This window comes from Lutra lutra, chromosome 10, assembly GCF_902655055.1.
Source record: "Lutra lutra chromosome 10, mLutLut1.2, whole genome shotgun sequence".
Lineage (NCBI taxonomy): Eukaryota > Metazoa > Chordata > Mammalia > Carnivora > Mustelidae > Lutra > Lutra lutra.
This window is the reverse complement of record NC_062287.1, coordinates 42,213,209-42,227,588: the sequence shown is the minus strand read 5'-3', so window position 1 is coordinate 42,227,588 and position 14,380 is coordinate 42,213,209. Positions and strand designations below refer to the sequence as shown.

General features: G+C 38.1%; 2 protein-coding genes across 3 annotated transcripts in view; one reads left to right on the top strand and one right to left on the bottom strand.

The window, feature by feature from the left end:
* GRM5 (glutamate metabotropic receptor 5) overlaps window positions 1-14,380 on the bottom strand; it is a 704,461-nt gene that overhangs the window by 627,785 nt on the left and 62,296 nt on the right. The window lies entirely within an intron of this gene.
* The window catches only part of TYR (tyrosinase), a 97,203-nt gene continuing 90,724 nt past the window's right edge, over window positions 7,902-14,380 (top strand). Inside the window, exons 1-2 of one of the 2 annotated variants that reach the window (XM_047692189.1) lie at window positions 7,902-9,355; window positions 9,452-10,023. In XM_047692189.1, coding sequence (XP_047548145.1) covers window positions 9,205-9,355; window positions 9,452-10,023 — 723 coding nt within the window. In that variant the 5' untranslated portion in view covers window positions 7,902-9,204. Of the gene's footprint in view, window positions 10,024-14,380 lie in introns of both variants that reach the window. The other variant, XM_047692187.1, reaches the window with a different exon arrangement.

Genomic DNA, 14,380 nt, shown 5'->3' with positions numbered 1-14,380 from the left:
AGCATGAAAGGGGAGAGGGCCAAAGGGAGAAGCAGACTCCCTGCTGAGCAGGGAGCCTGACACAGGACTTGATCCTGGCACTCCTGGATCATGACCTGAGGCATGACCAAAGGTGGTCGCTTAACTGAGCCACCCAGGCACTGCCTATTTTCTTTAAGCATCTTAAATTACACTCTCTGTTCTTATAATGCAGGTTCTGCTCTTTGTTCTTACAATGCAGGTTCTGCTGTTTAGATAATTTCTTTTTGTTTGTTTGTTTAGATAATTTCTAATAAAAATTTAATTAAAATGGGATCATGGGGCACCTGAGTGACTCAGTGGGTTAAAGCCTCTGCCTTCAGCTCAGGTCATGATCCCAGGGTCCTGGAATCGAGCCCCGCATCAGACTCTCTGCTCAGCAGGGAGCCTACTTCTCTCTTTCTCTCTGCCTGCCTCTCTGCCTACTTGTGATCTCTGTCAAAAAAAAAAAATAAAATAAAATAAAAAGAAATTAAATAAAAATAAAAAAATAAAATGGGGTCATGCATTAAGCAATAGCTGAACTAGCTTTACACATGGAATTATGAACACTCAAGAAATGGACACACAAATATTAAAGCCCTATGCCTTTAGGATAATTTATAGATGGGAGAACTAAAATAAAGAAAATAGGAGCCATTTGGTATTGTGACCAAGATTTACCTAACACCCAACAGTTTTATGAGAACCAGTTTTGAAGGGAGATTTAGTATATGATTGAAGTATTCTATCACAAAAGACCACCTTCAGACTGAAGCAGAAGATGGCTAAGTTTCATCTCTACTCTAGAAGCTTATCAAGGATACGGTCAAGTATCCAAGGCTGGCCTTCACCATAGTTATGAGAATGTGACAAGCAACATATGAAGTTAAGATTAGTATAAAAGCAGGATTAGTATAATAAAGTGCACTCAGCAAGTAAAATTTTATTGGTATAGAAGATAACACAATAAAATAGAATATCTGTGAGATTTGGAGTTATGCAGATAGATATGGCCTCTGAGATTCTCTATTAGTTTGACCTTAAGCACTAACATTAATTTTCTTAACTATATAGGGCTATAATATGTTCCTTCTAGGTTCATTATAAGGATTAAATTTTGGACAGGGTGAAAAAATTTTATATTTAATTTAGCCAGATGGACTATATAGATGATCCCACTTTTGTTGGCAACATCCAAAACATCATAGGCAGTAGCATGTTGAACATATACTTCCTTCTTTCCTTTGGGGCTGATCAGGGTGTTGACCTTGGCCACATCAACATCATAGAGCTTCTTCATAGCCGTTTGATCTAGTGCTTGTTGGCCTTGACATCCACAATGAACACAAGTGTGTTTTTGTCTTCAATTTTCTTTCTGGCTGACTCTGTGATCATGGTGGAACTTGATGATGGCATAGTGGTCAATCTTGTTTCTCTTGGGGGTGCTCTTTCCAGGATATCTGGGCTGCCTTCAGAGATGCAGTGTCTTGGTCATGGGAAGATGGGTGACATGCAAATCTTCTTTTTTTGTGTGTGTGTGGCTCTGGACACCTTTTGGCACCAGTTTCTTGGCCTTCAGTGTTTTTGCTTTGGCTTTGGTGTTGGCTTTATGAGGGGTAGGAAGTTCTTTCTTTGCTTTTGGCATCATCTTCATGAGAAGCAAAGATTATTATTTTTTTTAATTATGTGTAAAAAGCCTAGCCCAAAGTAGACATTTAGTAAATAACATTGCATTAAAATGACTGTTGAATAAATCCTAGATAAATACTAGTCCTTTCTCTTCAAGTAGGGAGGCCTCTAAGAGGATGTTGGGAAATGCGTCCCTACCTCTCCCTGTCAGTATCTCTTCACAGTGGGCCTTCTCACCTTCCCTACACTATAATGAGATTGTATGATGTGATCTTAAAAGTTCATCCATTAACCTAAACTGCTATGATTTATTAACTCCGTGTAGTGGATTTATGGTTGCTCATTTTATTATTTATCTTTTTCTGAATGTTTGAAATATTTTAGAACTTTAAAACACACTTCACAAAATAAGGACAATAAAAGAAGAAGAAATAGACCTATCCATTTATCAATCTGTCCATTCTCCCTCAAATCATGTTACAGGTAAAGTGCCAGGTACTCTATCAGGTACTTGGCATTAAACCACATTTTGTCCTCAAAAGATTCATGGTCTAAAGAGGATGTGAGGCAAATTGATATCATTACAAAGTATTCTGAGGAGTGTAATGTCAAAGATGAAACTAGGGAATGATGAGAGAATAGAAAAAAGTCCCCCCACCCATCCTTGGAGGAGTCCTGTAGAAAGCATAGGCTTAATTGACATCAGAGTTAAACCCTTACAGTGTGACTAGATTATGCAAATGAATAGAGAAAAGCATTCTTAGTAGGGGGAAGGGCATGTACTAAATTTAGAATTCTAAGGAAAGCAAGACACCTTGGTGTAATGGCAGAAGCTGAGTGTCTTAGAGAATAAAGTTTTAATTAGAAGAAAAGGGCAAATGAGGATGCTGGTTAAAGAAGAAGGGGTAATTTATAATAATGATATCAAATTATATCTAATAAAATAGTTATTTCCTAGCTCTTAAAACTGGAAAGTCCTAGACATAATGAGAACCCTGTAGTGATGAACACCATAAGCATCCAATTTGTGGTTTTTAATAGTAATATTTAACATTATTGGGTATTTAATACATGTCAGAACTTGTATGGTGTGTTTAACATATATCATATCATATAAAACTCGAAAGCAACCTATGTGATAGAGCTAAGTTCACTGAAGTCATGATAAGTGATATTATTGAACAAATCATAAGTTTATGCTTATTTTTCCCCCTTTTTTCTTCCCATGAAGTCTAAGGACTGGCAGTCCTTGGATAAAAATTCAGTGACTCCAAAGCATCAAATCACAGGCAAGGCCTGTGACTTATACAACTGTGTACTTCCCAAGTATCTAATATAGGTTCTTGGACATGGTAGATACTAAATATTCATTGAATAAATGAATGAGTCTAACCTTCAACTGTAGAGAGTTGGTGGTTACACGTTTTTCCCTTCAACTCTGCACATACATACACATAAACACAGTTATAATTATTACACAACATATCATAATGTAGATTGGCTTATGTCTACTAATTAACTGAATATTGGGACAGATGCATCAATTTTTTATTGAAATATCATTGAAAAGATGCATCAATTTTTACCTCCAAAAGAGACACAATACATAAACCAATAAGAAATCAAATACATAAAATTCTAAAAGTCTTCATAATAGTTAAAACAAACGTGTAGGTTATGTTTACAGATTGTTAGGGCACTGAATCATTTCTGTGAAAATAGATAAATGACAGGAATTGAGCATCTACTCCATCTTTCTAGTATAGAATGTATTTCAGAGTAACCAAATAATTGAAGAGGAAAAGTTATTCTTACCAAAAAAATCACAGTTAATAAATGCAAATAGAATTACAAAATTCATTGTAATCTTTACTGAAATAATGTATATAGGAAACTATTGTCAATGAATAATAAAATTATGGGGTAAAGTTTGTCAGAGAACTATAGAATAGATGTGATGGTCTGACATCACCTCCAACTACTGTTAAATTAAAAAATTAAGAGTGCAAAAACCAGACATGTTCCTCTGATGTCCTTGAAAAAGTAGTACACGACAACATCTGTGAAGAAATTCTTAACAAAAACAACAAACTTGATCCTGAACCTAATCAAATCTCTGCTAATTCCCTAATTATAGAAACTCCAAGAGGTTATGACTGAAAGTCCATGAGGTGATAGAAAATAAGAATAAACAAACAGGTTATATATTACTGCCAGGACAAAATTAGTCATCCCTGAAGACTGGAGAATTCTACCTAAGAAAATCCAGTTTCTTCCATTAGCAAGTTGCATTTAAAAAAAAGAAAAAAGATGAGAGGGTTGTCTGGGTGGCTCAGTCAGTTAAGCGTAGGACTCTTGATTTTGGCTCAGGTCATGATCTCAGGATCATGAGATGGAACCTCACATTGAACTTTGCACTCAGCATGGAGTTTGCTTGTCCCTCTCCCTCTCTCCCTCTACTCCTTCCCCTGCACTCTCTCTCTCCCTCTCAAATAAATAAATAAATAAATAAAATCTTCTTTTTTTAAAAAAGATGGGAAACAGGTTTTTTTTAAATTTTATTTATTTATTTTTGTGAAAGAGAGAGAGAGAATGAGTGGTGGGGAAGGGCAGAGGGAGAAGCAGCTTCCCTGCTGAGCAGGGAGCCTGGTATGGAATTTGATCCCAGGACCCTGGGATCATGACCTGAGCTGAAGACATATCTTAACAGACTAAGCCATCCAGGTGTCAAAGAAACATAGATTTTCAAAAACAAAAAATATATTAACCAAAAGCAATATATAGACCTTGGTTGGATCTTCAAAAAAAAAAAAAATGTTTAAGATAAGTAAAGTAGACTGAGCATAGACTTGAAATCAGATGATACTAAAGATTTATTATTCTGTCTTTTTGTCCATGATGCTATACTGGTATTGTAGTTATAAATTTAAATCCTTAATTGTTACTTGTATATACTGAGACATTACAGAGAAGATATGTTATCTGACATTTATTTTAAAATACTGAAGTTTTTTTTTTTTTAATGTTAGTGAGACAGAAGAAACAATGTTTACAGAAAGATGATGGTGGTTAAAGCATGATGATGGGTACATGCCAATTAATTATATTATTTTTTCTGGTTTGAGTATATTGAACTATTTCCACAGTAAAATTTATTTTTAAAATGGTAAATATTCAAATTGAGCTCATTATGTTACTCATACTCAGTAAAGGGCAGCTACTATTAAAACTGAGAGAAGGAAGCTAAAAAATGAAGCTGGGGAAGAAGGTTCAAACTATCATCAAATAATTGAGCAAAGACAAGAGTAAGGGAAAAGAGCAAAGTTAGTTGGCCAAAACCAACAAGTGGATGAATGATCAGTGCAAACACCACAAACCAGAAGACAATTGTTTATGGCTAGACTATACCTTAAAGTCTTAAATTCAGCATGTCTAAAATTGAACCCATATTCAGTTTCCACAAAATTTTACCCTCAGTCTTTCCTCATTGTAGATAATGACAGAAGCTAGAAACCTAGACGTCAACCCAAAATCTCTTTCCTCTTCACCTCTCACTCTTTTTGAATTCGTCACCCCTGTATCTCTCAAATCCATTCACTTATGTCCCTCTCAGGGATTATCACTCTGGTCCCAAGCCAAATTTCTTGCCCGAGTTATTCCAATAATCTCTAATAGTGATTTCTATATTTACTCTTGCTCCCATCCCCGTGTGTGGTGTCATCTCAGCAGCTTGAGTGAAATGTTTGCAATTCACATATGAGAACATCACAGCTTTGCTTCAAAACCATCAAGGACTATGATCTCATCCAGATGTACACCTCCACACTTACACCACATCTCTGCAGTCTTGGGGGTTATAGCCACGTTAACTGTCTTTAGGATCCTTGAACATGTTATGCTCTTTCCACTTCGGAGCCTTTGCCTGTAATATTCCCTGCCTGGGATGTCTTCAGACTCACTGTTGTCCTTTTCACCAGACTTCTAACCTCTCAGATGTCACTTGGAATGTAACTTCTTCCAGGAAACCTGCCTTGACTATGCTTCATGATTAGATAGGTCCCACTGCCATCTTTCCTAGTAGCTCTTTTTTTTTTTTTCCCTTTTATAGCAGCTTTAAAAGTCATTTAACCAGAAAAAAAAAATTGAAACACACAGCTATAAATGTTACTTAAAATTATTAAAATTAAAATATTATTTTAATAAACTATATACTTTATTGTTGGAGGCTACGGTATGGTTGGAGTCAAGGATCAAACCAGGCCCTGACTTGTGTCTCCTTCAAAGTCCGGACACCTTGACAAGGTTAAGGACGGGAAAGTTGAGTAACACTGAGAAAAGGGTCTGTGCTATGTGTCGTGCGCTCGCCTACATGACTTCCCACACACTCTCCCTACAGAAGGGAACAATGTGGTCAGGGTCAAGAGTTCTTAGTTGGTCCTTGTTGTTCCTGTATCTCCCATAACCCACTCCGTGGTTGATTGTCTTGCTAATGGCATTAGCTGAGACTACCTACCATCACAAGTTTTGCTTGTAGTTAATGTAAACTTGTTATAGAAACTTGCGGTCATCTGACTAGGTACTGATTATTACTCCTTCTCTTGTGGTCTGCCTTATAAATGCTTGTAAGATGTGGAATAAAATCGGCACTGTTGGACATCCTCCTCAGTGTCCGTCCTGCCCCCATCTCTTTGTCTCTTAATTTCTTTTCACCATCCTCTTACCCTCACGTTCCCTGGTCAATTTGGCACGTTGGCCATGGCACTTTATGAGGGTAGAATCCTCTCTGTTGTATTTACCATAGCATCCCTATCTCTCTGCATATGCCTGATAATTGATAGTCAATAAATACTTGCAAGGTATTTACTGAGCCCTAATTCTGGCTAATAGAGATTGCATTAGCTTAGGTATTACAAATATAATAATCTCCTAGAATAGGATAGGACACTTTCAAACTCTATAAACTAGAGACACCTAGAGAATGTACATCTAGAGTTTAGGGAAGAACCAGTTTAAATGGGGTTTGATATGTAGGAAGTTTGTTTTGACAATATATACATGTGGGCCAGAGTAGATGTTGTTTTATATTTGATAGTAAGAGGTCTGTCAAGTTAAAGAAATCACTTTGGTAAAGGAAATTAAGAGGACAACGTACATTTTTGCCATTCATCTAAGCATGCTTGGAAGGCTATAAAAAAACAGACCTGGGAGAATTGCCACAGAGGCCCAGTGGCGTGATGAAGGCTTTGTAAGTTGTTCACTGGGAAGCCTGATACGGGGGCAAGTGTAAAGCAAAATTCTTAATTAAATTGAACATTAGAAGTTGAATTCTGTCTCTAAGTAGACGGAACAGAATTACAAAAGGCCACATGTGGTTACAAGTAATACAGAACCAAGACTCCCCAGGGGCAAGAAACCCTGTGTTAATCTCTCAGTGGCTCTGAAAGGAGGAAGAAAAAAATATTAAGCCTCCTTGTGGAGATCATGTGATGACTTCCTAATCCCAGCCAGAGGCAGCATTTCCATGGAAACTTATCTTCCCTTCTTCTTCACCCACACACTGCTCCTTCCACCTAGAACGCCTGCTTTTGAGTCCCAAGAGAGGGGTATGGAAGCACCTTGACGTTTTTCTAAATAATAAGACAAACTCCAGCAGAAAGCAGAAGGAAGCAGAGGCAGGCACTGAGATTCACGTGCAAAGTGATGGTCTTCCCTAGAGCCCCACAGCAGCTCCAGGACCAGACCCGGCTGCTTTCCTTGGAGCTTTCCCTAACGTTAGATTACTCTGTATATGTGGGGGGACCACCCAGCTTCACGTCTGGAATAGGATAGAGGAGGAAATCTGGCAGGGACAACTGTGGTGTGAATACTCTTATCCTCTAATCCTTCAACTCACCTTAGTTTAAGCCACTTAATTTTTGTTTTTTTGTTTGTTTGTTTGTTTTAATTTAATTTAATTTTTTCAGTGTTCCAAGATTCATTGTTTATGCACCACACCCAGTGCTCCAGTAATACGAACCCCCAGGCTCGCCTAAACTCCACCCCTCTCTCCTCCAAAACTTAGTTTTGTTTTTTTTTTTTTTTAAAGATTTTATTTATTTATTTGACAGAGAGAGATCACAAGTAGACGGAGAGGAAGGCAGAGAGAGAGAGAGAGGGAAGCAGGCTTCTTGCTGAGCAGAGAGCCCGATGTGGGACTCGATCCCAGGACCCTGAGATCATGACCTGAGCCGAAGGCAGCGGCTTAACCCACTGAGCCACCCAGGCGCCCTCCAAAACTTAGTTTTTAAGCCCCTTCTTTGACTGGTCCTGGGTTTCATTTCCACTGGTGTTGGGAGCCTACCTGAATCCAGTTCTCTGGCTCTGCCTCTGTAGTTTTCCCCCTGCCTGAAGGATTATTTCCAGTCTCTTGGTCTTTCCAACTTTTGCCCACCATTCAGTTTTTATTCAAGGGGCATCCTTTTAGTAAAATTTGAATACTATTATCCAAAATGATGCAATCCTTTTCAGTATCTTCAGTTCACAAAAATGTCCCCTCATTAAAAGTCTGATATACGTAATATCTATACTGTTCATTTGAAAACGAGCCTAAGTGGTAAAATTAGATTTTTATCCATGCCTTTCAATTTACCTAGCTCACTATACACAGAGAAAGAATTCTGGGATGCGTATGACCAATAAATATTTGCTGAATGAACATATTGACCCTATTCATTCACACCCTAAATTGAGAATTCTTTTACAAGGCCCTATGGTAGACAAAATTTCAAAACACTTTCTGATTTCTAGAATTTACAAGTGAAACAAGGTGGCTACAACATTTAAGTAAAAAGAGTTTCCTTTGGAATATTAGCTAGTAGAAGTCTCCACAATAAAGCAGACCACCTACCTATCCCTAGCAATAGTCAGAAAATAAACAGATTGCTAGAAAGTAGTCAACTGAATCAAGATAATCAAGGAGACACAGCCAAAAGATTTTTTTTTCTTCAGATACTTTGTATGAAATAAATAATCTGCAATATAACCAGAGATAAGACAGAATCTCTAGCCTCTGAAAAGCATCTCTGTCTGCAAAGCTGAGTTTTGCAAATTCTGTGGCCTACTTATTACGGTCTCTGAGAAACAACTACCGTGCACCTATAATCTTTAATCTCTAACATTGCCTGAACTTTCTTAATAAGAGAAGCTCTATTCCTGACACCACCTCTTGTTTTCTAATTCAGATCTTCATTAATCTCCTAGTCAACTAGCTACCTTTCCTCAGATCAGGAAAAATTATTATTATTATCATTATTATTACCATGTGAATTAAACTATTAATGGTGAATGGTGTTTCTCACTTTAACATAGGCCTGTCCCACTGGTGGGATTCGTGCCAACTCTGAAGAAATGTTAGTCATGTGGTTTTTAGAAGATGAAAGCTTAAGATAAAGCCCAAGAATGTTTGATGCTGGAGGTGGGACTCGTATTATATAGGTCTCAGCCAAAACATGTGATAGTCACTGTAGGGGTAGCTGGAAAGAGAAGTGCGTGGCTCAATTAACTGGCTCAAGCCGATCTGTGAGGTCTAGGGGAAGAATGCTCCTGGCTGCTTTGTGCTTCCTGCTCTGGAGTTTTCGGACCTCCACCGGCCATTTCCCTCGAGCCTGTGCCTCCTCCAAGAGCCTGATGGAGAAGGAATGCTGCCCACCGTGGAGGGGTGACGGGAGTCCCTGTGGCCAGCTTTCAGGTAGGGGTGCCTGTCAGAATATCGTTCTGTCTAATGCCCCCCGTGGGCCTCAGTTCCCCTTCACAGGGGTGGATGACCGGGAGTCTTGGCCTTCAGTCTTTTATAATAGGACCTGCCACTGCTTTGGCAACTTCATGGGATTCAACTGTGGAAATTGTAAGTTTGGCTTTTGGGGACCAAACTGCACAGAGAAACGACTTTTGGTAAGAAGAAACATCTTTGATCTGAGTGTCCCAGAGAAGAACAAATTTCTTGCCTACCTTACTTTAGCGAAGCATACCACCAGCCCAGACTATGTCATCCCCACAGGCACCTATGGCCAAATGAACAATGGATCAACCCCCATGTTTAATGACATCAACATTTATGACCTCTTTGTCTGGATGCATTATTACGTGTCAAGGGACACACTGCTCGGAGGGTCTCAAGTCTGGAAAGACATTGATTTTGCTCATGAAGCCCCAGGTTTCCTGCCTTGGCACAGACTCTTCTTGTTGCTGTGGGAACAAGAAATCCAGAAGCTCACTGGGGATGAGAACTTCACCATTCCATATTGGGATTGGCGAGATGCTAAAGGTTGTGACATTTGCACCAATGAGTACATGGGAGGGCACAACCCAGCAAACCCTAACTTACTCAGCCCAGCATCCTTCTTCTCCTCTTGGCAGGTAAGGCATCCTGGACATCCAATATTAGAGCATAAAAGAACCTTAGCAATTAGGTCTTTATACACCTCCCTCCCCATCTCTCCTGCCGAGAGCAGAAAAGATCTCCTATTAAAAGTTCTCAGCGTACCTCGTATTTTCCTTTATAGCACACTTCACAATTGTGATTCCATAGACATGTGTGTGTTTATTTGTCTAATATCCTCTACCATGTTCCTAAACTCTAATAAATAAAGAGTGTTTGGTTCATCACTGTATTTCTCAGCACATAGAATGGTACCTGGCAAGTGGTTAAGGGCTCATTAAGTGTTTGTTGGACGGATGAGTGGATATTTAGATGATTAAGTTAATGATCTAGGTCAGTGTTCCTGAAATTTTCTTCACAATAAAATTCATACAGTGTACAAATTACAAGTCCCTGCTCCTAGCTCTTAGACCCATTGATCAGAAATTTAACAGGGAACCTTTGGGAAGACATCATTTACTAAATATCTATGACAATTATTATCATCAGGGACATTGGGAGAATATTATTTAGATTAAATCTTTTTTAAAAACACATGAGGACCCTGGGACCCAAATAGGTAAATAATGAAAACAGCTAATTTACATTGAGCATTTAGCATGTGTAAAGCCCTGTTGCAAGTGTTTCTGTGTAGTTAACTCAATTAATATTTTTACTATCCTTTCCCTTTGCTAAGGTTTAAAACACTGAGCTATAAAGGTAAACTGTATATGATCACAGGATCAATAGAAACTAACAGAGATGGGTCAGGCTTGGCTGCCTGATCACCTATACTGTTCCCGAGGACATGTCTGCTATGATGTCTTCAGCCAGAGGATGTAGCTTACTCTGTCTCATCTTTTTTCATTAGCTTGTGGAAGAAATTAGCTTTTTTCCTAACTATGTGCAAACTTTAGAGGTACAAGGTAAGGGATTGCAATTCTGAAATTTAATTTCTATTTCTCCTATGCTGAATTTTTCACTCTGGATTAGGGACAAAATGTGAGCAAAGAAATATGCTTTTAATTGTTTATCATTTTAAAACCATAAGGAGGAAGAAATGTTTTTCTGTCTGCATTCCAGACATTTCTAATACAGCACTTTTGACTAGCAGGGCTTTATGGAACTGAGCCCAAAGTTTAAATGAGATGGGAAGAGTCTGGCATTCGTATCTTACGCTCTGCAAGTTTAGAGTGTGAAGGGCTTCCTGCCCTCCCCACTAAGTTCACACACCTTCCAAGTGGAGTCTATTGAAGCTCATTGAAAAATGGTCATGGTGTAATATCTGGTATCACTAATGTCAGCTATTTACCAAAAGGAATGAGTGTATTTATGGAGGAAAGGCTGGAAAAGATGAGCTTGAAAAAAAATCTATTTCAATAAGCCTTCAGACCTCCTGCCTTAATTTATAAAGTGCAAAACTCTCATCTAGTTCTCTCATCCTCTGTTACTGCTTAAAATACTGCTAAGCGAGGACAGGGATTTTGAGTCCACTATAATTCTTTCCTTAGCTGTACCACCTCACTTGATCCAGAAAGGCTGGTGGCTTACCTAAATCACCAAAAATGTTACAACATCCACATGGAAGCTTAACAGACAAATGCTAATAGATATTTGATTACATGAGATATATGCTAGTTGGTGTTACTAGAATTATAGATGCATTTTTTTTCTAATCATTTATTGAGTGGAAAATTCCTCCCCATCTCCTTTTTTCTTTATGATTGTAGCTGATTTTATTTCTAAATACATCTTTCTGGGTCTAGTGGGTAAACACTGGACTGAAATTATGATATTAGTTTCCATATTCCTCAATGATTAAACTGCTTTGTGGTAATTGGTGCTAAAATTCAAAATCAGAAATAGAGTGAACAAAGGTCATTGAAGAAAAACAAGCAAATAATAGTTTAAATAAAAAATAGAAAACAAAAAATAAAAAAGAGAATTTGTGTCTGTCTACTGTGAGTGGTGTCACTGTGAGGTGACAGCTGCTGTTTCCATTTCTGGTTACCATCCTTCAAAAATGAAGATCAGTTGTTTATAGCCATTTAATTCAGTACTTCTTAGTATCTAAACGACTTAGGGAACTTAAAGAAAATTGCATGGATCTACCCATCTAATTCCTGCTGGAAAATCCTCTTCAGGTGGTCTACTAGGAGGAAGTCCAGGCATCTGCACTTTTAAACATTTTTTTAAAAATTTTATTTATTTATTTTAGAGAAAGAGAGAGTGGGAGAAGGGGCAAAGGGAGATAGAGCAAGTGAATCCTCAAGCAGACTCCCCACTGAACAGGAGCCCCTCTTGGGGCTTGATCTCACAACCCCGAGATCACAACCCTAGCCAAAACCAGAGTCCAGCACCCAACTGACTGAAACACCCAGCCACCCCCAGGCATTTGCGTTTTTAAAACAGTCTCTTGTGGGACGCCTGGGTGGCACAGTCAGTTAAGCCTCCAACTCTTGGTTTCAGCTCATACGGTGAGATCCAGGCTGTCGCCCAGCCTCATGATCAGCATGGAGTCTGGTGGATATTTTCTCTCCCTTTCCCTCTGCCCCTCCTGTTTGTGTTCTCTCTCTGTGTCTCTCTATCTAAAATAAATATTTTTTTAAAGTCTTTAAAAATTAATAAATAAAACCTTCTCTTGTGATTCTAGTGTGCAGCCAGCATTGAGAATCACTGATTTAATGAATCTGGAAATTGTTCTGGTATCTATTTCACTTTAGAAACTTAGGTTCTGTAATAAACATACCCCTAGTTTAAATGTTTCCGCCTGAATTGTACACTCAAATCAAGATGGGAGCTGCTCTGTGTGAAGTGAGAATCAAACAGCTTCCGGTGCGGATTCACAGGACCTTGGAAATCTTCTTGGAGTGCCAAGCCTCCATCTCTTCCTCAATTCCAGGAGTTTTACAACACAAAACAGAGTTTTTAGAAATTCATAGCATTTACTAACTGTGAGCTAAGAGATACTCAGTGGTGTGTGGTATAGTGCCCTTATTTTACAAATGAAGATAGAAGCCCCCAAAAGGTGGGATTTGTCCAAGGTCACGCAGCAGACGACTGAAGCCTTGTGTCTCTGACTCCAATGCTGTTTCTCTGTTAATAAGAAACCATTTATGCTCAGAAGAGATCATTTAGGTCACTGATTTATGGATATAAAATTTGACTTGTAGCCACTTGGACTCCCTTAAAATTCAGTTGCACAGACAACTAGCATCAATATTCTGATGTAGACCTTTTCATTTATGTTACAATAAAAATATTCCATTAGATTCTTTCTGATCCGCATCCTTTACTCAGGTAGAACTGACCCTCACCCTTTTGAGTTATCATTACACTTTGTACAGATTTATATGATAGAAACCAGTTCATGTCATTGTTTTCAAACCTGCCTTTGTCTATCAGAATGTCAGCTGCTACAGGGAAGAGACCACTTCTAATTTATTTGTGTATCCTCAGAGCCCAGAACCATGATATAGGCATAGAATGGGCTTTATAAATGTATGCTGAATTGAACAAAATTAAGAATCATAGAAATGTTAACTCTAACAATAACATACATTAAAAATTAAACTCTGCATGCCTAGACTTCTAGAAACTTCGACCATACTTCTTTATAGCACTGGATCCCCAAGGCCAAGGACACATCAATACAAAATAAGTGCTGACTCACTCAACATGTAGAATAAAACATTTTATGTAGTTCTCTCTGGGCTTCAAATATGTATGTATATGCATGCCGGAAAAAAAATACAATAGAGAAAATCAAGCAAGTTAAAATATATCTGAGTGTTATTTAAGCAAGATTAACAATATTTACTGATGGGATTTTCTATTAAATAAAATAATATATGAATTAGTGATAGTATGTTTAGAAAACAATTTTTCTCAGATTCAGAATTCGTGTCTTTTCTGTATATATTTTTTCACCTAGTTCTTTAATGCCAAGAGCTTTTAATGTAGAAGCATGTTTGTGATCAGTTAAAGCAGTCCAATATTTTTAGAGATGGGGGTTACTTAATAACGTTAAAGTACAAACACACCTGTGCTCAATGCAATCAGATCCAATGTTATGCAGGCAGCAGACAGACCAGCCATAAAAAGGAAAGGTGTATCAAGGTAGCTGTCATGACAGACCAAAACAGAGAGAAATAAACATTCCTAGATGATACACATGAGTGAAATGTGGCCAGGGAATCCACTCATCAGGGGAAAGCACATCACATGGAAGCAAACAGTGGGAAGAAAAAAGAAAAAAGTCACATTTCAGCAGAGAGTCATGGGTTTTAGGTAACCATGACAACAGCTCAGTGAAATAACAGCTTCTCTTTTTTTTCTTTATGAAAAAGATTCTGT